The sequence below is a fragment of the Rhinopithecus roxellana genome, chromosome 1 (assembly GCF_007565055.1).
Source record: "Rhinopithecus roxellana isolate Shanxi Qingling chromosome 1, ASM756505v1, whole genome shotgun sequence".
NCBI lineage: Eukaryota > Metazoa > Chordata > Mammalia > Primates > Cercopithecidae > Rhinopithecus > Rhinopithecus roxellana.
The window spans coordinates 57,576,338-57,603,710 of record NC_044549.1 but is presented as its reverse complement, the minus strand read 5'-3'; the positions used below and the strand labels follow the sequence as shown (position 1 = coordinate 57,603,710).

The 27,373-nt window shown below is 43.8% G+C and overlaps 1 protein-coding gene across 6 annotated transcripts in view; it reads left to right on the top strand.

Moving 5' to 3' along the window:
• The window catches only part of ARIH2 (ariadne RBR E3 ubiquitin protein ligase 2), a 69,247-nt gene that overhangs the window by 28,766 nt on the left and 13,108 nt on the right, over positions 1–27,373 (top strand). For all 6 annotated transcript variants that reach the window (XM_030914404.1, XM_010370185.2, XM_010370191.2 and 3 more), the window contains 5 exons: positions 15,422–15,489; positions 19,097–19,160; positions 21,336–21,486; positions 22,889–23,010; positions 25,310–25,419. In XM_030914404.1, coding sequence (XP_030770264.1) covers positions 15,422–15,489; positions 19,097–19,160; positions 21,336–21,486; positions 22,889–23,010; positions 25,310–25,419 — 515 coding nt within the window. The remainder of the gene's footprint in view (positions 1–15,421; positions 15,490–19,096; positions 19,161–21,335; positions 21,487–22,888; positions 23,011–25,309; positions 25,420–27,373) is intronic.

The following is a 27,373-nucleotide window of genomic DNA, read 5'->3' as shown; positions in this document are numbered from 1 at the left end:
GGAGCTGACTGAATGGGAGCAGAACATCCAGTGGAATACTCAGAAGCCTTGGTCAGGGAGATCAAGAAAGCCAGAGAAGGCTGCACACAGTGGCTCATGCCTGTAATCCCAACTCTTTGGGAGGCTGAGGCAGGGGGATCACCTGAGGTCGGGAGTTTGAGACCAGCCTGACCAAAATGGAGAGACCCCGTCTCTACTAAAAATACAAAATTAGCCGGGCGTTGTGTAGCACATGCCTATAATCCCAGCTACTCAGAGGCTGAGGCAGGAGAATCGCTTGAACCTGGGAAGTGGAGGTTGCGGTGAGCTGAGATCACGCCATTGCACTCCAGCCTGGGCAACAAGAGCAAAACTCCATCTCAAAAAAAAGAGGAAAAAAAAGAAAGCCAGAGAATATTGTAAAGTTTTCAGCATTATAGGTCTATATGGAAATGACTTTATACTAGCACTATTAGACTGTACTTTATAGTATATACGGTCAGTTAACCTTAGTGAAAACTGTGTTAAAACTGTATAGCAGAATTTGTTATTCTGAGGATTGTAAATAAAAAGTCAAAGTATACTATTGGATGCAGTAATGTAAGGGTCAACCCTTTGTATATTGTGATATTTGATAATGTGAGTGATTGCCATTGAATTAAATTTGACAAACTTTCCGCCCTTTTATTATGAAAAATTTTACAGAGCTTTGAATAATTGTACAGTGGACATTCATATACTGTACCATCTAGATTATATAATTGCTAATCTGTTGCTGCATTTGCTTCATTATTTATCTGCCCATCAGTCAACTCATTTTTGAAACAGCTCTATTAAAGTTTTACGTGCCATTAAACTAATCCATTTTATTCATTTTATTTTATTTTATTTTATTTATTTTTTTGAGACGGAGTCTTGCTCTGTCACCCAGGCTAGAGTGCAGTGGCGCGATCTCGGCTCACTGGAAGCTCTGCCTCCCAGGTTCACACCATTCTTCTGCCTCAGCCTCCTGAGTGACTGGGACTACATGCGCCCACCACCACACCCGGCTAATTTTTTTGTATTTTTAGTAGGGATGGGGTTTCACCGTGTTAGCCAGGATGGTCTCGATCTCCTGACCTGGTGATCTGCCCGCCTCGGCCTCCCAAAGTGCTGAGATTACAGGTGTGAGCCACTGCACCCGGCCTTCTTTTTATTTTATTTTTTGAGACGGAGTTTTTGCTCTTGTTGCCCAGGCTGGAGTGCAGTGGCACGATCTCGGCTCACTGCAACCGTCGCGTCCCAGGTTCAAGCGATTCTCTGGCCTCAGCCTCCCAAGTAGCTGGGATCACAGGCTTGTGCCACCACGCCCGGCTAATTTTGTATTTTTAGTGCTAATTTTGTATTTTTAGTAGAGATGGGGTTTCTCCATGTTGGTCAGGCTGGTCTGGAACTCCCAACCTCAGGTGATCCACCCACCTTGGCTTCCCAAATACAGACGTGAGCCACCACACGCGGCCCAACTCATCCATTTTAAAGTGTACCATTATTTGAGTTTTATTAAATGTGTACAACTATGTAGTCATTACCACAGTCCCAGTTTTAGAACATTTCATCACCTAAAATATTCCCTTGTTCATTTATAGTTGATTCTCGTTCCCAAGTGACTGCTGATCTTCTGTATCTATAGTTCTGCTTTTTCTAGCAATTTCATACAATTCAAATTATACAATATGTAGTCTTTTGTTGCCTGATTCTTTCTCTTAGCTTAATGGTTGAGGTTCATCCATATTGTATCATGCATCAGTAGTGTGTTCTCTTTTATTTGCTGAATAATGATTTTCCATTGTATAGATATATGCCACATTTTGTTTACCCATTCATTCATTTATAAGTTGATGGACATTGGGTTGTTTCTAATTTTGGGCTACTACGCAGTATGCTGCTGTGACCATTCATGTCCAGGGCTTAATATGGCCATGTGTTTTCATTTCTCTTGTATAAATATCTAGGAGTGGGATTACTGGGTCACATGGTAAGTATATGTTTAACTTTTTTTTTTTTTTTTTTTTTTTGAGACGGAGTCTTGCTCTGTCGCCCAGGCTGGAGTGCAGTGGCGCGATCTCGACTCACTTCAAGCTTCACCTCCCGGGTTCATGCCATTCTCTTGCCTCTCAGCCTCCCGAGTAGCTGGGACTACAGGCACTTGCCACCATGCCTGGCTAATTTTTTGTGTTTTTAGTAGAGTTGGGGGTTTCACTGTGTTAGCCAGGATGGTCTCGATCTCCTGACCTTGTGATCTGTCTGCCTTGGCCTCCCAAAGTGCTGGGATTACAGGTGTCAGCCACTGCGCTCAGCCATGTTTAACATTTTAAGACATAAACTGTTTTCCAAGGTGGCTCTACTACTTTACATTCCCACTGGCATTGTGTAAGGGTTCCAGTTATAATCATTCTAGTGAGTGTGAAGTGTAGTATCTTGTGGTTTTAATTTGCGTTCCCTAATGACAAGTGTCATTAATCATTAATGTAATTAATGATCTTTCCTTGTGCCTATTTGCTATTCATATATTTATTTTTTGTGGTGAAATGTCTGTTCAAATACTTTGTTTTTAAAAATTACATTTTGTGCTTTATTGAATTCTAAGAGAGAATTCTTTAGTTTGAATATTTTTTTCAGATGTATGATTTGCAGATACTTTCTCCCATCCTATTACCTGTCTCTTCCACTTTCTTTTTTTCTCTTTTTCTACTCCATCTAGTTCTGCTTCCTACTTTTCTATTTTCTAAATGGTGTCTTTTGAAGAGTAAAAGCTTAATTTTGATGAAGTCAAGTTTATCTTTCTTTTCTTTTTTTTTTTTTTAATTTTTCTTTTAAGGATTGTGCTTTTAGTGTCATATCTAGAAATCCTTGCCTAAACTAAGGTCACAATTTTCTTCTGTGTTTTCTTCTAGCCATTTTATAGTTTCAGGTTTTACATTTAGATATGTGAACTCTTTTGAGTTAATTTTTGTGTGATATGAAGTAATGGTCTATGTTCTGTGTTTCGTTTATTTTGTATAAACAGTTATTCAATTGTTCCAGAACCATTTGTTGAAAATACTTTTTTTTCTCCATTGAATTACATTGGCACCTTTGTTGAAAATTTACCATACGTGTATGAGTTTCCTTTCAGACTCTGTTTTGTTCTGTTGATCTATATGTCTGTCCCATTTTTTCTTTTTTTAATCTTTTTTTACTCCATCTAGTTCTACTTCCTACTTTTCCATTTTCTAAATGATGTCTGTTGAAGAATAAAAGCTTAATTTTGATGAAGTCAGTATCTCCACGGTCTTGATTACTGTATGTAACTTTATAGTAAGTCTTGAATTTACTATAGTAAGTCTTTCAACTTTGCTCTTTTCTTTCAAGATTGCTTTGGATATTCTGGATCCTTTACATTTCTACAGATTTTGCAATCAACTATTTAATTTTGTTAAAAAGTTTGTGATTTTGTTTGGGATTTTCATTTTGATTGGTTTTGATTGCTGTGTTCAAAATCTGTAGCTGTGCTGCCCGGTATGGTAGCTATGTGTGGCCATTGCTCATTTGAAATACAGTCAGTTTGAATTGAGACGTGCCATAAGTCTAAAATACACACTGGACTTAGAATGAAACAAAGGATAAAAATAGATTATCATGCTTTTTTATGTGTTACCTGTTGAAATAATACAATTTCGGATATATTAGGTTAAATAAAATAAATTATTAAAATTCACCCATTTTTAAATATTCTGCTGTATAGAAATACTTTTTTGGCTCTTTCTTTGAATTCTAACATTTGGTTTTTGTATATATTGACTTTGTATTTTCTTTCTTTTTTTTTTAATTTTTATTTTGTGACAGTGTCTTCCTCTGTCACCCAGGCTGGAGTGCAGTAGAGCTATCATGGTTCACTGCAACCTCAACCTTCCGGGTTCAAGTGATCCTTCTACCTCAGCCTCCCAGGTAGATGGAACAACAGATGCATGTCACCATGCCCAGCTGATTTTTTGTACTTTTTGTAGAGACAGGGTTTTGCCATGTTGCCTTGGCTGGTCTTGAACTCCTGGGCTCAAGCAATTTGCCTGCCTTAGTCTCTCAAAGTGCTGGGATTACAAGCGTGAGTCAGTGTACCAGGCCAACTTTGTTTTTTTTTTACCTTAGTAAATTCATAAATTCATTTATTAGTGCTTTTTTGTTTGTTTGTTTCCCAGAGTTTCGCTCTTGTTGTCCAGGCTGCAGTGCAATGACAAATTTTTTTTTTTTTTTTTTTTTTTTTTTGAGGCAGAGTCTCGCTCTGTCGCCCAGGCTGGAGTGCTGTGGCCGGATCTCAGCTCACTGCAAGCTCCGCCTCCCGGGTTCACGCCATTCTCCTGCCTCAGCCTCCCGGGTAGCTGGGACTACAGGCGCCACCACCTCGCCCGGCTAGTTTTTTTTGTAGTTTTTAGTAGAGACGGGGTTTCACCGTGTTAGCCAGGATGGTCTCGATCTCCTGACCTCGTGATCTGCCCGTCTCGGCCTCCCAAAGTGCTGGGATTACAGGCTTGAGCCACTGCGCCCGGCCTGCAATGGCAAATTTTTAAATTAAGGATTTTTGTATTTATGTCTGTGAAATATTGGGATTTTTTTTCTTGGTTATGTTTTATCATGGTTATGCTAACCTCATAAAATGAGTTTGGAAGAAATGTCCCTGTCTTCTCTAGTTTCTAAAAGTGTTTTTGTAAAATTAGTGTTGATAGAATTCACCAGTAAAATCCCTGGGCCTGGAAGGGTTTTGATCATGAATTCCATGTCTTTACTAGATAAAGAGCTGCTCAGTTTTTCTTTTTCATTTTGTGTCATTGTTGGTAAGTATTTTTCAAAGAATATGTTAATTTCATTTAAGATGTCAATTTTACTAGAATTAGGTTGTTCATAACATTTTCTTATTTCCCTTTTAATATCTTACTGTAAAGAATTGTAGGGGGTGGTCCATCTTCTACCTCTGTTATGGGTAATTTGTTTTCTCTTTTTTCCTAGTTGTTCTGTTTTATCAACTTTGTTGATATTTTTAAAGAATCTGTTTTTAGACTTAATTTTTGCTGTTACTTGCTTTGGATTTTATTTCTTTTTTTAATCGTCACTATTTTTTTCTTTTTACTTCGTTTTAACTTAGTCATCTTTTTCTAGCTTCCCTTTTTTTTAGTTGTAATACACAGCTGTGACTAAATGTTTCTAGCTTCTTAGGTTAGATCCTTATGTCATTGGTTTTTGGACCTTTTAGTATATACGTTTACAGTTTTCAATTTTCATGTAGGCATATTAACTGCATCTCACAAATTTCATTATGTGGTATTTTCGTTATTCAGTTCAAAACATTTTCTAATTTCTCTTTTGATTCCTGCTTTGACACAAGGGTTCTATAGAAGTATGTTCTTTAATTTCTAAATGTACGCTACAAAGAAGGGCGTTATTGGTGGCTGACAGTTACGAGAAACATATTGGGGTTCTGGAATCATTCAGTGAATTGCTGTGGGGAGGGATTAGGTGGTGGTTCCTGAAGACTGTCTTCTACTAAGGCATATAGTTTGTCCTGTCAATACTGGAGATCAGTGACGGGTTTTAAACAAGGTAGGAACTGATCCTGGCAGGAGTTAAGGGATCTGCAAGAATTGTGGTGTTATTACTGTTGCATAAGGGTGTCAGGAAGCTCATCCTAAGGATGATAGAGTGGAAGGGATATACATTAAGATGCCTTTCCATGTGAGTGAGGCCCTTCTGATGGGAGTGCGGAGGAGAGGAAGAACTAGAGATTGGACAGTGGAGTGGTGATGATGGGAGAGAGTAAAGTGGTTAAGGAAGAGTGAGACATGGAGGAAAAGGCCAACAGTCCTACCTTGAGAGTAGTGGGAATGTGGTGCCCCCCACTGGCAAGATGAGGATACAAGAGGAAGAGCACAGAGTACCTGAACAGGTGCTACAAAAGACATCATAGAAATCATGAGGGGGTCATTAAGGCAGAGGGAAGTTAAGTGTCTGATTCTATCAGCAAGATAAGGTATGAGAAATGTTTCAATTTGGCAACAAGGGAGTTTATATTGCCCGGTGTATGTGTATAAAGAATATCTTAGTATTTCTACTGTCAACAATTTTTGTTTTTGAAATGGAGTCTCGTTCTTGTCACCCAGGCTGGAGTGCAGTGGTGCGATCTTGGCTCAACCCCTGCTGCTTGAGTTCAACTGATTCTCATGCCTCAGCCTCCCAAGTAGCTGGGATTACAGGGGCCCACCACTATGCCGAGCTAATTTTTGTATTTTTAGTAGAGACAGGGTTTCACTATGTTGGCCAGGCTGATCTCGAACTCCTGACCTCAGGTGATCTGCCCTCCTTGGCCTTCCAAAGTGCTGGGATTACAGGTGTAAGCCACCGTGCCCGGCCGGCAGTTCTGAATAGATTGAAATTCATCAATTGAAATCAACATCTTATCAAATTATGAGCCAAATTGAATTAAAATCAGAAATAATCTGTGAATTTTTTATTTCTGATTTTGGCAGTTAGACTCCATAAACTTTCAAAAGTATTATAATTATTATACATGATTATTCATTTTCTTTCTTTTTTTTTTTTTTTTTAAGACGGAGTCTTGCTCTGTCGCCCAGGCTGGAGTGCAGTGACACGATCTCGGCTCACTGCAAGCTCCGCCTCCTGGGTTCACGCTGTCCTCCTGCCTCAGCCTTCCGAGTAGCTGGGACTGACTACAGGCACCTGCCACGACGCCCGGCTAATTTTTTGTATTTTTAGTAGAGACGCGTTTCACCGTGTTAGCCAGGATGGTCTTGATCTCCTGATCTCATGATCCCACCGCCTCTGTCTCCCAAAGTGCTGGGATTACAGGCATGAGCCACCACGCCCAGCCATTATTCATTATTCATTTTCTTGAAAGACAGTCTTGCTGTGTCACCCCGGCTGGAGTGTAGTAGCGTGATCATGGCTCACTGCAGCCTCCACCTCCTGGGCTCAAGCTATCCTCCTACCTTAGCATCCTAAGTAGCTAGGACTACAGACACATGCCACCATGCCCAGCTAATAAAAAAAAAATGTTTTGGCTGGGCGTGGTGACTCATGCCTGTAATCCCAGCACTTTGGGAGGCTGAGGCAGGTGGATCACCTGAGGTCACAGTTTGAGACCAGCCTGGCCAACATGTTGAAACGCCGTCTCTATTAAAATACAAAAATTAGCTGGGCGTGGTGGCAGGCGCCTGTAATCCCAGCTACTCAGGAGGCTGAGGCAGAGGTTGCAGTGAACCAAGATCGCGCCATTACGTTCCAGCCTGGGGACAAGAGTGAGAGTTCATCTCAAAAAAAAAAAAAAAAAAAAAAAGGCCGGGCGTGGTGGCTCACGCCTGTAGTCTGAGTATTTTGGGAGTCAGGAGGTGGAGACCATCCTGACTGACATGGTGAAACCCCGTCTCTACTAAACAATACAAAACATTAGCCAGGCATGGTGGTGGGCACCTATACTTCTAGCTACTCAGGAGGCTGAGGCAGGAGAATGGTGTGAACCCTGGAGGCGGAGCTTGCAGTGAGCCGGGATCGCGCTACTGCACTCCAGTCAGAGCAACAGAGTGAGACTCCGTCTCAAAAAAAAAAAAAAGATTTTTTGTAGATACAGGATCTCACTATTTGCCCAGGCTGGTCTCAAACTCCTGAATTCAAGCAGTCCTCCCAACTTGACATCCCAGAGTGCTGAGATTACAGGCTTGAGCCACCACACCCACCCTTTTTTTGGCCCTTGAGATGGAGGGAACAATAGATATCTTTTTTATCTCTCTAATTAGAGACTCAGATTACTCAGTAATTATCTTGAAACTCCTTTTGGACAGGAAACTTTCTAGTTCTTAATTTCTAGTTTTTTCCTCAGTTAATGTTTCTAGAAAAAGAAAAAGCATTCATAGTGCTGGGCTTGGTGGCTCATGCCCATAATCCCAGCACTTTGGGAGGCTGAGGCAGGGCGATCACTTGAGGTCAGGAGTTTGAGACCAGCCTGGCCAACGTGGTGAAATCCCATCTCTAGTAAAAATACCAAAAATAGCTGGGCGTGTTGGTGACTGCCTGTAATCCCAGCACTTTGGGCGGCAGAGGCTACGCGGGAGGCTGAGGCAGGAGAATCACTTGAACCTGAGAAGCCGAGGTTGCAGTGAGCCAGGGTTGTGCCACTGCGCTCTCGCCTGGGTAACAGAATGAGACTCCATCTCAACAGATGGAATTCAAAAGAAAAAAGAAAAAGCATTCATAAATATATAGGACTTTTAATCCTCTGACTACCTGTTGATCTAATAGAACTGCAAGTTTATTCTGAACACCGCATTGGTCAATGTGTTCCTTCCAAGTCATTAGTCTTTTTTTTGGCTTACATTGGTTACTACCTGGATCCATTTTTCTTTTGGAAAAGATTCGGCCTTTTCTTTATAAGTTGTCTTGATAATACTTAGTCCTAACTACCAACAGGTTGTTAGCTCCTTGATTAAAACAGCCCAACAAGAGCTCATCTTGATTCTACTGAAAGATTTTCTCTCCACAATTGAACAAATTATAAAGGGTAACAAGGGGACGGGGTGAAGGACTCAGTTGTGAAAGTGTTGACTGTGATAGATTCTAAATGGATCGTTGAGCTCTTCTGAGCTTTAAAGACTGATGATGTGAATACTAATTCGTTCCTTAGATAGCTCAGCTGTTATCACTCAGACAGATTTTTACCTTTAATCTGGTTTAATATTGTTTAGAAGATTTGTCTTGGCCCTTCTGCCAGGAGGCCAAGATGGCTCAAGGTGGCCACTGGTTCCTTTGGAAAACTGCTGGGGAGTTGAGATGGGGTTTCAGTCAGTTCTCTCTTGTGACCCAAATCAGGCAGAAGGTGGCCTCCTTGCTGAGACTACCTTTTTAGAATATATTTTTCTAGAGTATCATTTTCTCATTGTTTTTCTCCATCTCTGTGCTGCTTTTACTCAGAGGGCTCTGGGGAATCTGGCTTTCCTATAGATCCTTCCTGGTGTCCATTACTGGATGAGGTGCAGTGACACTACATTTTCCCTTTAATTAGTGGTCTCAGAATTTCATCAGATTTGTAGTAGATTTTTGAGGGGGAGAGTCTCTAATCTTCTATGTACTATCAACCTAATACGGGTAATTATCTCCTTTACTTTTTTTTTTCTTTTCTTTTGAGACGGAGTCTCACTCTTTCTCCCAGACTGGAGTGCAGTGGTACCATGTCGGCTCACTGCAACCTCCATCTCCTGGGTTCAAGTGATTCTCCTGCCTCAGCCTCCAAATAGCTAGGATTACAGGCACCCACCACAACACCCAGCTAATTTTTATATTTTTAGTAGAGACGGGGTTTCACCATGTTGGCCAGGCTGGTCTCGAACTCCTGACCTCAGGTGATCCGCCTGCCTCTGCCTCCCAAAGTGCTGGGGTTACAGAAGTGAGCCACTGTGCTCGGCACTTTTTTTTTTTTTTTTTTTTTTTTTAAGAGACGGGGTTTTGCTGTGTTGCCAGACTGGCTGTGGTGTCGAACTCCTGGGCTGAGCAATTCTCCCGCCTCAGCCTCCTGAGTAGCTGGGACCACAGGCATGAACCACTGTGCCTGGCAGTCACCTCCACCTTGATGTGGGGATCCCAGTAGTGTCTCTTACAGAAGGCTGCTAGGAGATGCATACAGCTGGCGTGTGTGTGTGTGTGTGTGTGTGTGTGTGTATTTATTTTTTTGAGATGGAGTCTTGCTCTATCACCCAAGCTGGAGTGCAGTGGCACAATCTCAGCTCACTGCAGCCTCCACCTCCTGGGTTCAAGTGAATCTCCTTCCTCAGTCTCCTGATTTCCCGAGTAATTGGGATTACAGGTGCCAGCCACTATGCCCGGCTAATTTTTTTTTTTTTTTTTTGAGACGGAGTCTCGCTCTGTCACCCAGGCTGGAGTGCAGTGGCCGGATCTCAGCTCACTGCAAGCTCCGCCTCCCGAGTTTATGTCATTCTCCTGCCTCAGCCTCCAGAGTAGCTGGGGCTACAGTCTCCCGCCACCACCCCTGGCTAGTTTTTCTGTGTTTTTTTTTTTTTAATAGAGACGGGGTTTCACCGTGTTAGCCAGGATGGTCTCGATCTCCTGACCTTGTGATCTGCCCGTCTCGGCCTCCCAAAGTGCTGGGATTACAGGCTTGAGCCACCGCGCCCGGCCTTGTAATTTTTGTATTTTTATTAGAGACAGGGTTTCACTACATTGGCCACAACTTACCTGGTCTCTAACTCTTGATGTCAAGTGATCTGCCCACCTCGGCCTCCCAAAGTGCTGGGATTATAGGCATGAGCCACCGTGCCTAGCCTATCCTATATGTATTGATGTACTCTTGGCTGTTGCCATTAAAAGAATAGATTTACGGCCGGGCGCGGTGGCTCAAGTCTGTAATCCCAGCACTTTGGGAGGCCGAGACGGCCGGATCACGAGGTCAGGAGATCAAGACCATCCTGGCGAACACAGTGAAACCCCGTCTCTACTAAAAAATACAAAAAACTAGCTGGGCGAGGTGGCGGGCGCCTGTAGTCCCAGCTACTCGGGAGGCTGAGGCAGGAGAATAGCGTGAACTCGGGAGGCGGAGCTTGCAGTGAGCTGAGATCCGGCCACTGCACTCCAGCCTGGGCGACAGAGCGAGACTCTGTCTCAAAAAAAAAAAAAAAAAAAAGAATAGATTTACACCTCTCCACTGTCCATTTTATAAAGTGGTAGGCATATCTCCATTCCAATTATTTGTTCTCATCAGAACTCAGCTCTGCTGGGGTATTCTGAGTTGGTCATTAGCAGACTTATAGTCATCAGGAAATTCTTGGCTTCACTAGAGGGTTATATTGTTATCTGTAGGTGAGCTTTACCTAGTGTGTTAATTCTGAGGCTTCATTGTGGCTGTTAGTGCTGTTGAAATCAGGAGATCAGTGTTAAACTTTCTTGACCTTTCTAATGAAACAGCAAAATTTTATTTTAAATCCACAGGTTAAAGACATATCATTTAAATAATGAGCATTTGTTGAGTGGCTACCCAGTGTGCCGTCTATTTCTGGGCTTTGTGGATCTGTAAGTCAACCTGACCCCTGTTCTTAGCATGAAGTGCCCCAGCTATAGTGAAAAAAAGGTGGCAGCTATTGGACATGGTCAGAATTCCTCTGAGTTTCCTAGGTGGCGTAGTATCTTTGCTAGGACTTGGTGGTCATGCATAATGAGACATGTAGAAGTCAGAACAGAAAGCGTGGTATAAGGCTGATTGGGCCCCTCTGGGTATGAGAAGAAAGAAAAGGTTCCAGCAAGGAGTTCATCTAAAGCAGTATCACTCCATGGTGTTTTTTTGTTTATTTGTTTTTTGTTTTTTGTTTTTCTTTTTTGAGACGGAGTCTTGCTCTGCTGTCACCCAGGCTGGAGTACAGTGACGTGATCTCAGCTCACTGCAACCTCCGCCTCCTGGGTTCAAGCGATTCTTCTGCCTCAACTTCCCAAGTAACTGGGACTACAGGCGCCCACTACCACACAGCTAATTTTTGTATTTTTAGAAGCGATGGGATATTAGCCAAGCTGGTCTTGATCTCCTGACCTTGTGATCCACCCGCCTCGGCCTCCCAAAGTGCTGGGATTACAGGTGTGAGCCACTGTACCTGGCCCCACTTCATGTTTTTTAAAACTATTTGAGGGGTAAACTGACCTAGATTGGAAACAGAGCAGGTCAAAACTCCTGTGCTGCAGGAGGATCACTTAAGACCAGGAATTTGAGACCAGCCTGAGCAGTATAATGAGCCCCTCTCTATAACAACAACAACAACAACAAATTAGCTGGGGGTGGTGGTATGGGCTTGTAGTCTTAGCATCTTGGGAGGCTGAGGTGAGAGTATTGTTCGAACCCAGGAGTTCTTGGTTATAGTGAGCGATGATCATGCCACTGCATTCCAACCTGTACAACAAAACAAGACCCTGTCTGTGAAAAACAGAACAAAAAACCCTTGTGCTCATCAGTAGTAGGATCGTGTCTGTGAACAGCCACCGTACTGTAGCCTGGACAACACAGCCTCATCTCTATTTTAAAAAATAGGCTGGGCACGGTGGCTCATGCCTGTAATCCCAGCACTTTGGGAGGCTGAGGCTGGTGGATCATGAGGTCAGGAGTTCAAGACCAGCCTGGCCAAGATGGTGAAACCCTGTCTCTACTAAAAATACAAAAATTGGCCGGGCGCAGTGGCTCACGCCTGTAATCCCAGCACTTTGGGAGGCCGAGGTGGGCGGATCACGAGGTCAGGAGATCAAGACCACCCTGGCTAACACAGTGAAACCCCATCTCTACTGAAAAATACAAAAGAAAAATTAGCCAGGCGTGGTGGCGCCTGTAGTCCCAGCTACTTGGGAGGCTGAGGCAGGAGAATGGTGTGAACCTGGGAGGTGGAGCTTGCAGTGAGCCGAGATGGCACCACTGCACTCCAGCCTGGGCGACAGAGAGAGACTCCTTCTCAAAAAAAAAAAAAAAAAAAAAAAAAAAAAAATACAAAAATTAACTCGACGTGGTGGCGGGCGCCTGTAATCCCAGCTACTTGTGAGGCTGAGGCAGAGAATTGCTTGAATCCGGGAGGCGGAGGTTGCAGTAAGTCGAGATCGTACCACTGCACTCCAGCCAGGACGACAGAGGGAGACTCTGTCTCAAAAAAAAAAAAAAAAAAAAAAAAAGGCCAGGCTCAGTGGCTCACACCTGTAATCGCTGCACTTTGGGAGGCTGAGGCAGGCAGATTGCTTGCGCTTAGGAGTTCAGGACTAAACTAGGCAACATGGAGAAACCATGTCTCTACAAAATTTTAAAAACTTAACTGGACATGGTGGCTTGCACCTGTAGTCCCAGCTACTCAGGAGGCTGAGCTGGGAGTATCGCTTGAGCCCAGGAAGTGGAGGTTGCAGTGAGCCGCGATCACGCCACTGCACTCCAGCCTGGGAAACTTAGTGAGATCCTGTCTCAAAAATAATAATAATAAAATAGGCCGGGCGTGCTGACTCACGCCTGTAATCCCAGCACTTTGGAAGGCCAAGGCGGGCAGATGACGAGGTCAGGAGATCAAGACCAACCTGGCTAACACGGTGAAACTCTGTCTCTACTAAAACTATAAAAAATTAGCCCGGCATGGTGGCAAGTGCCTGTAGTCCCAGCTACTCAGGAGGCTGAGGCAGGAGAGTGGCGTGAACCTGGGAGGCGGAGCTTGCAGTGAGCAGAGATCGCACCACTGCACTCCAGCCTAGGCGATAGAGCGAGACTGCGTCTCAAAAAATATATAATAATAATAAAATAAAAAATAAATTAAAAAGCTATTTGTATCCAAAGGCAGTATTTCAGCAGTTGTTAAAGTTTAAACAAGATGTCTTGTCTCTCTTCTCATTTTGTGATAGTGGTCTGTTGGGGACGAATAGCTTTGTTGAGGACACAGAAGAAATACCAGCCATAATTTGGGAAACCTAGGCCTAAAGTCTACATGGGCCTCTGCAAGAAAATACTGTGGCAGCATGCATGGGTCAGATGCCACTTACCTTGGAAGGAAAATAGGGACCCCCATCCTGAGTGAAGTAAGCTGTCTTGAGTCCTTGATTTTTCTCCAGATGTACCTGGACTATAGGACAGGAAGCACTCACTGATTGCATAGCCTTTGACACTCATTATATACTGGGATGTGCCCTTGTTTAGTAGGTGCTCACTTGTCTCCTTTCAGGAGTGACTTGAGTGCTAGAAGGAGGGATCATGTGGTGGTCACTGTGTGTCTTTCCTCTGCTACAGTTCTTATCTGTGGACCAGGCACATACTACCTTACAGATCCATGGTAGCTCTTGTTTAAGGACTCAGTCCAGTGAACAGACAATGTTCTGTGTGTTTTCTTGTCACCCTAACTGTAAATATGCTCCTACTTTCTCTTTGCTTTAGTAGTACCCTCATGGTGCGTATTGCTTTCTCTGGGAAGCCTGATGATCTAAGGCTTCCAAGCACATCCCAATCTTCTGTGGTCTCACCCAAGTCTTGACACTTAGAGTATTTTGTAACTAGCTTACTTCTCAATTACGACTATAACATGTAGATGCTTATATGCTTCTTTAACCTAACATTAAAATATGAGCTTCTAAGGTGGGTGAAGTGATATGCACCTGTAGTGCCTGAGAGGTTGAGGTGGAAGGATCACTTAAGCCCAGGAGTTCAAAGCTGTAGTGTGCTATGATCATGCCTGTGAATAGCCTTGTATTCCAGTCTAGACAACATAGCGCAGTGCATTACTAAAAAAAAAAAAGGGGGGGGGGGGCCGGGTGCACTGGGTCACACCTGTAATCCCAGCACTTTGGGAGACCAAGGTAGGCGGATAACCTGAGGTCAGGAGTTCAAGACCAGCCTGGCCAACATGGTGAAACCCTGTCTCTACTAAAAATACAAAAATTAGCTGGGCGTGGTAGCGCGTGCCTGTAATCCCAGCTACTCGGGAGGCTGAGGCAGGAGAATCACTTGAGCCTGGGAGACAGGTTGCAGTGAGCCGAGGTCATGCCAGTGCACTCCAGCCTGGGTGACAAAGACTGTCTCAAAAAAAAAAAAGTCTTTCTATGTCAATAAACTTCTAAATCTTTTAAAATAACCACGTAGTAGTCCATTGCATAGAACTGTCATATATTATTTAACTCATTTTTGTTGGATATTTAGATTATTTCTAATTTTTTTACTATTGTAAATAATCCTGTGGTAAACATATCCTCTGTCATTTCCTCAGGGAGACTTTACAGAAATAGAATTGCTAGCTCAACACACCTTCTAAGGTTCTTTAGTAGCCATAACCATGTGCTTTAAATGTCCCCTAAGAGCATATAGAGGCCAGAAAGGCTGCCCACAAATTTTGAAACTCCTTGCAACTAGGACTCATTGGCTGCTGGGAATTCAGTGATTTTAAACTGAGTTTTGGGTTTTTATGTTTTGTTGGTTGTTTTCTGGTGTTTCTGTAGGGTTTATGCAAACCCAGACCCGGGGATTTTCTACAAGTAACAGGCCTAAATAGAGATGTGCTTCTGGTGTACAACCTCCTACAGCAGCTTGAGGGAACATATATGACATGAAGGAAACCCCAGCTCTGTTGTTTATGTTATTAATAGATGCTAGGTTGTTATTGTAAAATGAGTGTCTTTAAGTTTCAAATGAAATTAATTTTCTTGAAAGGTTTATTAATGAAAACAAAGATCGAAAATCAAGAGATTCTTGAAATCACTAAGATTGTAAGAGTCTGAACTTAAAAGACAAAGCAGAGAACCAAGAGGAGGAATTTGGTAATCCAGCCTGAGCTTGGCATAGACATGAATGTATGCGGTTCTCAAAATGTGAAACACCTTAAAAGAAAATGCAATTATAATTCGATTTTTTTTTTCTTCTTTCTAGGTATCTCATTCTGTTGCTAAACTTATATTAGTTAATTTCCACTGGCAAGTTTCAGAGATATTGGACAGGTAAGGTATTTGGGGGAGGAGAGATAACACTGCCCATAGCTCCGCTCTCTGTGGTGATTATTGTTTACATTTTGGACTATATTCCAATATGCATGGTATATTTTTAAAACATTGGATTCTGTTTTCCATCCTCTTCTCTTAATATGTTGTGAACTTTCCCCATATCTTCAGTATATTCTTCTACCCCAGTTTTATACTAGCACAGTATTCTATCGTAGATATTCCATGCTTTTTCCAAACCTCTGTTGTTGGACAGTGAAGTTAATTCAGATTTTCTTTCCCATTGTTAATTTTTAATCAGTGCCTTTCTAGGTAACACACGCCAACATCTTTTACTTCTTTTGGATGTGTCAACTTGAGGATTGCATCATAGTACAAGTCATATTTCCTTTAGAAAACGTAGGCTGCTGGCCGTACGTGGTGGCTCACACCTGTAATCTCAGCACTTTGGGAGGCTGAGGCGGGCGGATCACCTGAGGTCAGGAGTTGAAATCAGCCTGGCCACCATGGTGAAACTCTCTGTCTCTACTAAAAATATGAAAATTAACCTGGCGTGGTGGTGCACTCCTGTAGTGCCAGCTACTCAGGAGGCTGAGGCAAGAAAATGGCTTAAACCCTGGAGGCGGAGGTTGCAGTGAGCCAAGATTGCGCCACTGCACTCCAGCCTGGTGGCAGAGTGAGACTCCATCTCAAAAAAAAAAAAAAAGAGGCCGGGTGCGGTGGCTCAAGCCTGTGATCCCAGCACTGTGGGAGGCCGAGACGGGCGGATCACGAGGTCAGGAGATCAAGACCATCCTGGCTAACACAGTGAAACCCCGTCTCTACTAAAAAATACAAAAAACTAGCCAGGCGTGGTGGCGGGCGCCTGTAGTCCCAGCTACTCGGGAGGCTGAGGCAGGAGAATGGCGTAAACCCGGGAGGCGGAGCTTGCAGTGAGCTGAGATCCGGCCACTGCACTCCAGCCTGGGCGACACAGCGAGACTCCGTCTCAAAAAAAAAAAAGAAAAGAAAAGAAAATACAGGCTGCTTTTCCACCCACCACCTCTACCAGCAGCGTATTTGAGTATTTCTTTCCACTTCCTCCAGAAATAGAGATCTTAAGATACAGACCTTAGATCTCAAGATGTCTTATAAGTTGTCAGGAAAAGGGGCACCTCCTCCTCTGCATCCTCTGTAGGAATCTTTTATGCTCACCCTTGGAGGCATGTGCCCTGTCTCGCACAGTGTTTCTCATCCTCAGCATTATTGACATTTTAGGCTAGATAACTCTTTGTTGTGGGTGCCTGATCTGTGAATTGTAGGATGTCTGGCAGCATCCCTGGGCTCTAACTACTAGAAGCCACACCTCTAAGTCCTTGGCAACCAGAATGTCTCCAAACATTGTCAAATAACTCGTGGGGAGCAAAATTCCCTCTGGTGAGAAGTACTTGTTACCATTCCTACTCTTTCACACTGCAGTGAGTCTTCCTTTCTCATATGGTATGATTTTTTTTATATTTATTTTTTTGAGACAAAGTCTCACTCTGTCACCCAGGCTGGAGTGCAGTGGCACGACCTTGCCTCACTGCAGCCTCCACCTCCAGGGTTCAAGCAACTCTCTCCTGCCACAGCCTACAAAGTAGCTGGGATTACCAGCACTTGCCACCACACCTGGCTAATTCTTGTATTTTTAGTAGAATTTACAGAGGAAGGTCATGCTTTTCCTTCTCCAGGCTGAACACAACTGGGAAGGACATACCAGCTGGAACAGCTCAGCACAATCAGGAAAGAGTAAATGTGTTCCTGGTTCACTAACTGCTCTCATCCTGTGTACTTGAGTTGGAATACATTTAGATGAAATTACAGATGAACTTCTGCTGCCTTATTATTATACTACTGCCCAAAACTCTGGAACCACATAGGTTCTGGCAATAGGATGTCTCTCACTGCCTAAACTCTTTCAGCGTAACTCAGGAATGGAGGTTTGGATGGCAAAAGAGACTTAAAAGACTAGTGTGGGAATTAGGAATAAAATGGGCCCCTCAATAAGGATAGTTGAGGGAAGCATTCTGACTAGGTAGAAATCACATAGATGAGACATAATTCTTTTCTGCTCCAATTCCTAGTATCTTGGAAATTTGTTGACCTGGGCTTTGTGTGACACTTTATTGCCACTTGATAATTCTGTTTAAATGGAAAATTATTGTAGGTGACTCCTGTCACATAATTTTTCTGGAGTTAAATATAGAAAAGGAATTATTGGCTATAGTGTACATTTATTTTTGCCTTTGCTAAATAATTCCAGGTTGTTTTCCAGAGTGATTTACCACTTTACATGCTCAGCAGTAGTATATAGGTGTTCCTGATACTGTAAGACTTAAAAAGTTTTGCAATTTGGTGGCTGTCAATGGCATCTAATTGTTTCAGTGTCCTGTATTATTAAGGAGGTTGAGAATCTTTTCATATATAATGGCCATTTTTGCTGCCTCCTCCTTTGAAATGCCTGTTAAGTCTTCTCCCCATTTTTTATTGAATTGTGTTGTTCTTCCAAATGGATCCTTCTCCCTTCTCCCATGTCCAGTTCCTAGAACCAAATAGATTTTTAGGAATTTTTGTTTACTCTGAATACTGATCCTTCGCCAGTTATATATATATATAGGAGTTTTTGTTTTTCCTGAATAGTAACTTTGCCAGTTATACGTGTGTGTGTGTGTATGTTTTTTTTTTTGTTTGTTTGTTTGTTTTTGTTTTTTTTTTTTGGAGACAGAGCAAGAGTCTTGCTCTGTCTCCCAGGCTGGTGCAGTCTCTGCTCACTGCAACCTCCACCTCCCAGGTTCTAGCGATCCTCCTGCTTCAGTCTCCCAAGTAGCTGGGATTACAGGCATGAGCCAACACACCCGGATGGGGTTTCACCATGTTGGCCAGGTTGGTCTCAAACTCCTGACCTCAAGTGATCTACCCACCTCGGCCTCCCAAAGTGCTAAGATTACAGGCATGAGCCACTGCGCCCAGCTATATCTATAGAATTTGTTTTTTCCTTTTTGAGACAGAGTCTCGCTCTGTCTTGCAGGCTGGAGTGCAATGGCACAATCTCGGCTCATTGCAACCTCTGCCTCCCGGGTTCAAGCAATTCTCTTGCCTCAGCCTCCCAAGTAGCTGGGGCTACAGGCACGTGTCACCATGCCCAGCTGATTTTTGTATTTTTGGTAGAGACGGGGTTTCATCATATTGGCCAGGCTGGTCTCAAACTCCTGACCTCAAGTGATCTGCCCCCCTTGGCCTCCCAAAATGCTGGAATTACAGGCATGAGCCACGGCGCCTGGCCTAGAAGTTTATATATTAAATTATTTTCCAGCTTTTATGGCTTGGCTTTTGACTTTGGTGTCTTCTGATGAATTGAGGTTCTTAAATGTAGCATAATTTATGAGGCTTTATATTTTTTATTCCTTTATATTTTGCATTTTCTGTCTTGAGAAAAAAAGTCTGTGTACTGAGATAAAAGGAAGCTTGGTTCTGTGAGAAAGTAGAGACAAAGATGCTCTAAACATCTTTGTCTGTCCTGTTACTGTTCAGGAGTAAAAATGTCTTTAGCTTCTGATTCCCTTCATTTCTGCTTTTTGTTTTGTAGATTCAAGTCCAATTCTGCTCAACTGCTTGTTGAGGCTCGAGTTCAGCCTAATCCATCAAAACATGTGAGTGTCTATTACTTGAATGAGGCTTCTCCTGATTGCACATGGTTCTTGCTTTGGCTTGCAGTGTCGTTAAGAGCTATCTTTGCTTGGGCAGGCATGGTGGCCCACGTCTGTAATCCCAGCACTTTGGGAGGCCAAGGCGGGCAGATCACGAGGTCAGGAGATTGAGACCATCTTGGTTAACACGGTGAAATCCCATCTCTACTAAAAATACAGAAAAACAATTAGCCGGGCGTGGTGGCAGGCGCCTATAGTCCCAGCTACTCGGGAGGCTGAGGCAGGAGAATGGCGTGAACCTGGGAGGTGGAGCTTGCAGTGAGCCAAGATCGTGCCACTGCACTCCGGCCTGGGCGACAAAGCAAGACTCTGTCTCAAAAAAAAAAGCTACCTTTGCTTTGTTTATAGTTCAGCATGCCCACAGTATTTGTTCTAGTATTGACTTAAATCTTCTGTTATGGTTTGAAAAGTTTCCTTACAGTTAGGGACTAAATCATTGCCTGTTCTTTGGCCCTCTCCAGCCCCACCTTCCTCTCTGCACTTTCAGCCTGCACTCCGTTCTTTCTGGGTGCCTTGGTGTTTCTGAGATTACTGCATATGTCTTCTGTTCTGTTTGTGCCTTCCCTTCCTAGAATGTCCAGACTCTGTTTCCATCTTCGCTTATAGAGAGGGAATTCATCTTTAAAGACCCCAGTCCGGCCAGGCACGGTGGCTCACGGCCATAATCCCAGCACTTTGGGAGGTCGAGGCGGGCGGATCACTTGAGGTCGGGAGTTCGAGACCAGCCTGGTCAACATGGTGAAACCCCATCTCTACTAAAAATACAAAAATTAGCCAGGCATGGTGTCGCATACCTGTAATCCTAGCTACTCAGGAGGCTGAGGCAAGAGAATCGCTTGAACGATTGAAGGCAGGGAGGTGGAGGTTGCACCACTTGGTGCAAGCCAAGATCGCACCACTGCACTCCAGCCTAGGTGACAGAGACTCCATCAAAAGGAAAAAAAAAGAATCTAAGAATCTAAGCCACCTCTTTGACAAAGCCTTTCTCCTGGATCATTCCTCTGGAAACTCACCTAATTATATCTATAAACTTTTACACATGTGTTATAGTGATTAACTCATATTGTTTTACCACCCCTACCATAGAAGCTGTATTTTAACAATGCATAGCAATTTCCTGTGTATCTAGGAGCTAAACGAACATTTGTCAAATATTTTTTGAATGAGGGCCATGCTAAAAGAGATCTTGGAAGTCAGAATTGGGGCTCAGATCACCACATAATTTCTGCAGCCTCTTAAGACAAAGGTTTCCAGAAGCAAAATGGATAAACATGAGAATCCAGTTCTTTTCCTCAACTTGTTTTTTTATATTCCCAGTAAACTAAAAAGAACCTAATGTTCTTGTAAGTGGACTTTTCCATTGGTTTGTGGTTTTAACCAAGGTCCCCAGATTGTCTTTCTCTGCCAGTTTGTGTAGCATGATGTGGATTCTGGAGTTCATGCTATACAGTTATTTGCACATGTTCTAGAAGAGTTTCTTCCCTAGTAGATGTCTCCACATCCCCCTGCCACCTCCCCATGTTAATTACATGTGACATCTGGTGTATTAAGGATGAGTTGTAACTTGGTTACAAGGCTGTAGTATTTTGTGGTTTGGGCACATCGATATAGTGGAACCACTGTCCTTGACAAGTAAAACTACAATGTTGGCCGTTAGACAATTTATAGACTTATCCTCTAATAACCTTTGTGACTGGGTTTCTAGTAGTTGTGAGGGGCAACTCTGCTGTGCTTAACAGGGGTAGTTTACAAAAGTAACCTGATAGCTTCTAAAAGAAGTTGGACTAAGTGACCTCTTAAGGACCTTGGCAATTCTGAAACCCTGAGTTTTTCAGTCTGCCATTATAAACCACTGTAAGTTCTCATTTCAGCCTTCTTTCTGCCTCTGAATCCTGGTGATTTTGTAAGCCCAGCCCAGCTGCTACCTCCTTCAGGAAGCCCTCCTGGTATATACTTTTAGCTTAGTACCCTTGGGACTCAGAGTCCACACATTGCAGTTGAGTGCTGATACTTGTTGCAGGGTAAGGATCACTTCCCATGCACCCGGCTGCATGAGGTACCCTTATGGTCTCCTGGACCTGACTCCTCTTTGGCTCATGTGGCTCTATTTCTCTCCAGGTTCCCACATCCCATCCCCCTCACCACTGTGCAGTGTGTATGCAGTTTGTGCGAAAGGAAAACCTACTCTCTTTGGCCTGTCAGCACCAGTTTTGCCGCAGCTGCTGGGAGCAGCACTGCTCAGTTCTCGTCAAGGACGGCGTGGGTGTGGGTGAGTCTGCCACAGAACTTATAAAAAGCTGGCATTAAGTGTTTATCTTTGACTCTGCCTTTTCTTTCTTTTTTTTTTTTTTTTTTTTTTTTTTTGAGGTGGAGTCTCGCTCTGTTGCCCGGACTGGAGTGCAGTGGCCGGATCTCAGCTCACTGCAAGCTCCGCCTCCCAGGTTTACGCCATTCTCCTGCCTCAGCCTCCCGAGTAGCTGGGACTACAGGCGCCCGCCACCTCGCCTGGCTAGTTTTTGTATTTTTTAGTAGAGACGGGGTTTCACCGTATTAGCCAGGATGGTCTCGATCTCCTGACCTCGTGATCCGCCCGTCTTGGCCTCCCAAAGTGCTGGGATTACAGGCTTGAGCCACCACGCCCGGCCTTATCTTTGACTCTGCCTTTTCATGTACTCAAGTAAACTGAGTGTTTTCTTCTGAGCCTGATTGAGGTTTTTATCATCAGAACTAATGATTTTCAAATACATCAATACAAACAGTGACGAAGGTTTCCCCAGTCCTCAGCAAAATGAGAAAACTAAATACACTGTTGTAAATGTTGGCGTGAGTGCAGAGCGACCTTTTCTCACCTTTTGGGAGAACCGTCCTTTAAACTGCCTACCTTGATTCCACAAGTGGCAGCCATAACTCAGAAATGCCCACAAGAGTTTGCTGCTATTTAGGTAACATAGCACAAATCAAATTTGATGATTAGTTACAGGAATATTTGTTATACTGTGATTTGATGATACTGAAACAACTTAGTATCACATTAATTGGTATCTGCAGAGTCCCACAATTGGTGATAATCACCTGTAAATAATGTTAAACATCACAAAACTCAGTTGTTAGTCAAGAACTCTAAATAAGGATTTTTAAAATGGGTTTGTTATCTAATGGTGCCATTAGTGATATCATTTGGGATAATATTTTAGTTTCATTGCTGTGAAAATATGCTAATTTCTCTTTGAATAAATTCTGTTGCTTGAAGGCTTTATTTTATGCGACTTAGATTTGTTGACTGAATTGGGTGGGCAAATTGTGTCATTGTGTCTTCTGCAGTATGGTTGTCCATCATGGTTGGTTGGTTTTTTGTTTTTTGTTTTTGAGACAGTTTCGCTCTTGTTGCCCAGGCTGGAGTGCAATCGCACGATCTCAGCTCACCACAACCTCCGCCTCCCGGGTTCAAGCGATTCTCCTGCCTCAGCCTCCTGAGTAGCTGGGATTACAGGCATTTGCCACCATGCCCGGCTAATTTTGTATTTTTAGTGGAGACGGGGTTTCACCATGTTGGTCAGACTGGTCTCAAACTCCCGACCTCAGGTGATCTGCCTGCCTTGGCCTCCCAAAGTGCTGGGATTACAGGCATGAGCCATTGCACCCAGACCCATCAGGTTGTTTTTGTTCAACAGGAGTCTCTTGTATGGCTCAGGACTGTCCACTCCGTACACCAGAGGACTTTGTGTTTCCATTGCTTCCCAATGAAGAATTGAGAGAGAAATACAGGCGCTACCTCTTCAGGGACTATGTGGAGGTATGACCAGCCTTTGTTCTGCCTTCTGTCTTCCTGGGCCTACCTTCCATCAGAGGGTCAGTTACTTACTTTATAGACTAGGGTGACATTAAGTGATAGTGTTCGAAGAAAGAGCTCTATAGGTTTAAAAAAGTTTGAAAACCACTAGAGTGATAGTGAAGAGTACAGGCCCTAGAGTTAGACACACCATTGTGTGAAACTTGGATACTTCCTTGCTTTGTGACCACTCTTTTTTTTTTCTTGTGAGACAGTGCCTTGCTGCGTTGCCTGGCTGGAGTGCAGTGGCGCAATCTTGGCTCACTGCAACCTTCACCTCCCAGGTTTAAGCGATTCTCCTGCCTCAGCCTCCTGAGTAGCTGGGACTACAGGCATGCGCCACCACTCCCAGCTAATTTTTTTTTTTTTTTTTTTGAGACGGAGTCTCGCTCTGTCGCCCAGGCTGGAGTGCAGTGGCCGGATCTCAGCTCACTGCAAGCTCCGCCTCCCGGGTTCACGCCATTCTCCTGCCTCAGCCTCCCGAGTAGCTGGGACTACAGGCGCCCGCCAGGTCGCCCGGCTAGTTTTTTGTATTTTTAGTAGAGACGGGGTTTCACCATGTTAGCCAGGATGGTCTCGATCTCCTGACCTCGTGATCCGCCCGTCTCGGCCTCCCAAAGTGCTGGGATTACAGGCTTGAGCCACCGCGCCCGGCCTCCCAGCTAATTTTTGTATTTTTAGTAGAGGTGGGGTTTCACCATGTTGGCCAAGATGATCTCAATCTCTTGACCTCATGATCTGCCTGCCTCAGCCTCCCAAAGTGCTGGGATTACAGGCGTGAGCCACTGCACCCAGCCTCTTTTTTTTTTTTTTTCTTTTTTTAATTCTGAGTCTTGATTTTCTCTTCCATAGACACACATCCCCACCTTGTACATAGGGGCTTAAAAAAGCTATTGTGTGTTCAGTGGATGAATATAAATTAGGCGTATTTAGGAGCTGCTGTTATATTCGGTTCCCTGTGTGGTTGAGCAGAGAGAAGGGGTATTACTTTTTGAGTAATTGGAAAACTTGTCCAGGATTCCAGCATGATCACTTTTGTAGTCCTTTCCCTCTATTAGGCCATTTGCTAGGCCTGCTGATTCCATGCAATATAATTTTCTTTTCTTTTTCTTTTTTTCTTTTTTTTTTTTCTTGGTTTTTTTTTTTTTTTTTTTTTTTTTTGGAGGGGGAGACAGGGTTTTACTCTCTCACCCAGACTGGAGTGCAGAGGCACAGACATGGCTCACTGCAACCTCTGACCTCCCAGACTCAAGCAATCCTCCTTAGCCTCCCGAGCAGGTGGGACTACTGGCATGCACCACCAAACTCAGCTAATTTTTGTATTTTTTGTAAAGGTGGGTGTTTCACCATGTTGCCCAGGCTGGTCTCCAACTCGAGCTCAAGCCATCCGCCTGATGCAGCATAACTTTCGTCTTTGTCTTTTTTGCCTAAGCTTTCCAGATTAATTTATGGTCTGGTTCTTGTAATGCACATGCCACAGGATAAACAGAAGGCCTTGTTCTTTATGCTGTTTGCTGCCTTTGAGGGTCATTGAGCTCCTCAGAGATACCTTTTTTTTTTTTTTGAGATGGAGTCTCACTCAGTCGCCCAGGCTGGAGTACAGTGGCGGCACGATCTCAGCTCACCGCAACTGCTGTCTCCCAGGTTCAAGTGCTTCTCCAGCCTCAGCCTCCTGAGTAGCTGAGATTACAAGCTTGCGTCACCATACCCAACTAATTTTTGTGTTTTTTAGTAGAGACGGGGTTTCACCATGTTGGCCAGGCTGGTCTCAAAAGTCCTGACCTCAGGTGATCCGCCTGCCTCGGCCTCCCAAAGTGCTGGGATTACAAGGCATGAGCCACTGTGTCCGGCCTTATTTGTTATTTTTTAATTTTTTTGGAGACAGAGTTTTGCTGTCATCCAGGCTGGAATGCGTTGGTGCAGTCAGATCACTGCTGCCTCAAATTTCAGGCCTCAAGCAGTCTTCCCACCTCCACCTCCTTAGTAGCTAGGACTACAGGCAGGAGCCACCATGCCTGGTGCAATTCTATATAACCTTAGATCATTCCAGTGAGTTGCTACCTGGTTTAAGCTAGACGTCCTAAGTTCCTCTTTAATATCTGGCTTATGTTTGGTTTTCACAACATCCTTTCTGAATTTATATAACCCCTTGGTATAAGTCATCAGCTGGGAGAACAGAAAGTGTTTTGAATATTCAGGGGGTTCTGATTTTTAGACAGCAACTAAGAGATGTCCTCATTGTTTCCTCTTGGTGTGTTCACAGAGTCATTACCAGCTCCAGCTGTGCCCTGGTGCAGACTGCCCCATGGTTATTCGGGTACAAGAGCCTAGAGCTCGCCGAGTACAGTGCAATCGGTGCAACGAGGTCTTCTGGTAAGAGTGAGTGTGAGTGCTGAACAGCCCTGGGCTCATGCCCCATCCTCCAAAGCACCACTGCTGTTGCTCCATGTGAGGGCGGCACTGGAAGAGGCAGGGTCTCTGAGCCAACAGAGCAACTGTGCTCCAAGTGGGTAGGTTTATGCCCAGCATCTCATATTCCACTAAGTCTTCAATACATGCTCAGTCTGGAGGCAAGGAAGTGACACAGGTTCTTGGAGAATGTGTTGTGGCTTATGCTACTAAGTCTCATGGCCCAGAGATTGTGTGGGATGTATCTGTCTGCATAGCTAATCACATATTACTGTGTTTGAAAGATATAATCTTCAGCATTTTAATCTTTCTCTGTCTTGGCCTTTCTTGGCTAATTTTTGTAAAACTAAGTCATAAATATGTTCTACATCTACTCAAGGTTCACTTCATTCAGTAGATACCGTGGGAATAACTAAAGCTTACCAGATGACAGACACTATCCTGATCACTTACCTTGCTTTATCACAACCGTATATGACCCTTATATTCTCTCGTTTTTTGTTGTTTTCTTGAGATGGAGTCTTGCTTTGTAGCCCAAGGTGGAGTGCAGTGGTGCATACTTTGCTTACCACAACCTCCATCTCCCAGGGTCAAGCAATTTTCCTACCTCAGCCTCCTGAGTAGCTGGGATTACAGGCACATGCCACCATGCCCGGCTGATTTTTGTATTTTTAGTAGAGACGGGGTTTTGCCATGTTGGCCAGGCTGGTCTCAAACTCCTGACCTCATGATCTGCCCACCTTGGCCTCCCAAAGTACTGGGATTACAGGATTGAGGCACCGCGCCTGGCTATGACCCTTATATTCTATGAAGATATCAAGGTACAAGGTAAACCTAGTAAATGGTAGAACCATAATTTAGGCCCAGATCTGTCCTAATCATACCTCCCTGGAATATTCATCGTGGGGCTTCAGAGAAACTGCTTGGAAAATGAGATGTGTGTCTGTGTGCGCATGCCTGCATTTCAAAACATTATTGACACCAAAGGTTAAGAATCACTAATGTAGTGGTTCTTTCATTTTAAATCAGGCAGCCACCAGGATCACAGCAGATTCAGAGAGACTCCTTGTAATTGTTCTTTATTCTTGTGTCCCACTTTATGAAGTTACCTCCCTGGGTATTTGCCTCGGGGCCTTTTCTAGCCACAAAGTACTGTTGGCCTGCATGAAAGAAAATTTGAAAATATGGAAGCCTAGCCCAATGAATATTGGAGTCTTTTTTTTTTCTGTTTTAAGTTTCAGTGTCATCAGATATATCATGACCCTACAGATTTTGCAAGTTCTGGCATTTGTGCATCCTTGTGTGCATGTCTGACTGGGAAATCAGATGAGACTCCCAGAAGTGGATCTCAATCCTGCCTTAGGTCTGAGCTAAGGAGTCCTTCTCAGAGCACCTCACCATGCCCTATGAGAGTCATAGCTCTGCATTTGACATCTTGGGGGTTGGTAAACAAGAGGTTTAAACAAGATACTTAACATACATAGCATAGCTCACTGCAGCCTCAAACCCCTGGTATGAAGTGATCCTTCTGCCTTAGCCTTCCAAGTAGCTGAAACTACAGATGCCCGGCTAATTTTTAAAAATTTGTTGTAGAGGCCAGGTGCAGTGGCTCACGCCTGTGACTCCAGCACTTTAGGAGGCCGAGGCGGGTGGATCACCTAAGGTCAGGAATTCAAGACTAGCCTGGCCAACATGGTGAAATCCCGTCTCTACTAAAAATACAAAAATTAGCCAGGTGTAGTGGCAGGAGCCTGTAATCTCAGCTACTCAGGAGGCTGAGGCAGGAAAATCACTTGAACCAGGGAGGCAGAGGTTGCAGTGAGCCGAGATCATGCCATTGCACTCCAGCCTGGGTGACAAAAGTGAAACTCTGTCTTAAAAAAAAAAAGATTGTAGAGGCAGGGTCTTCCTATGTTGC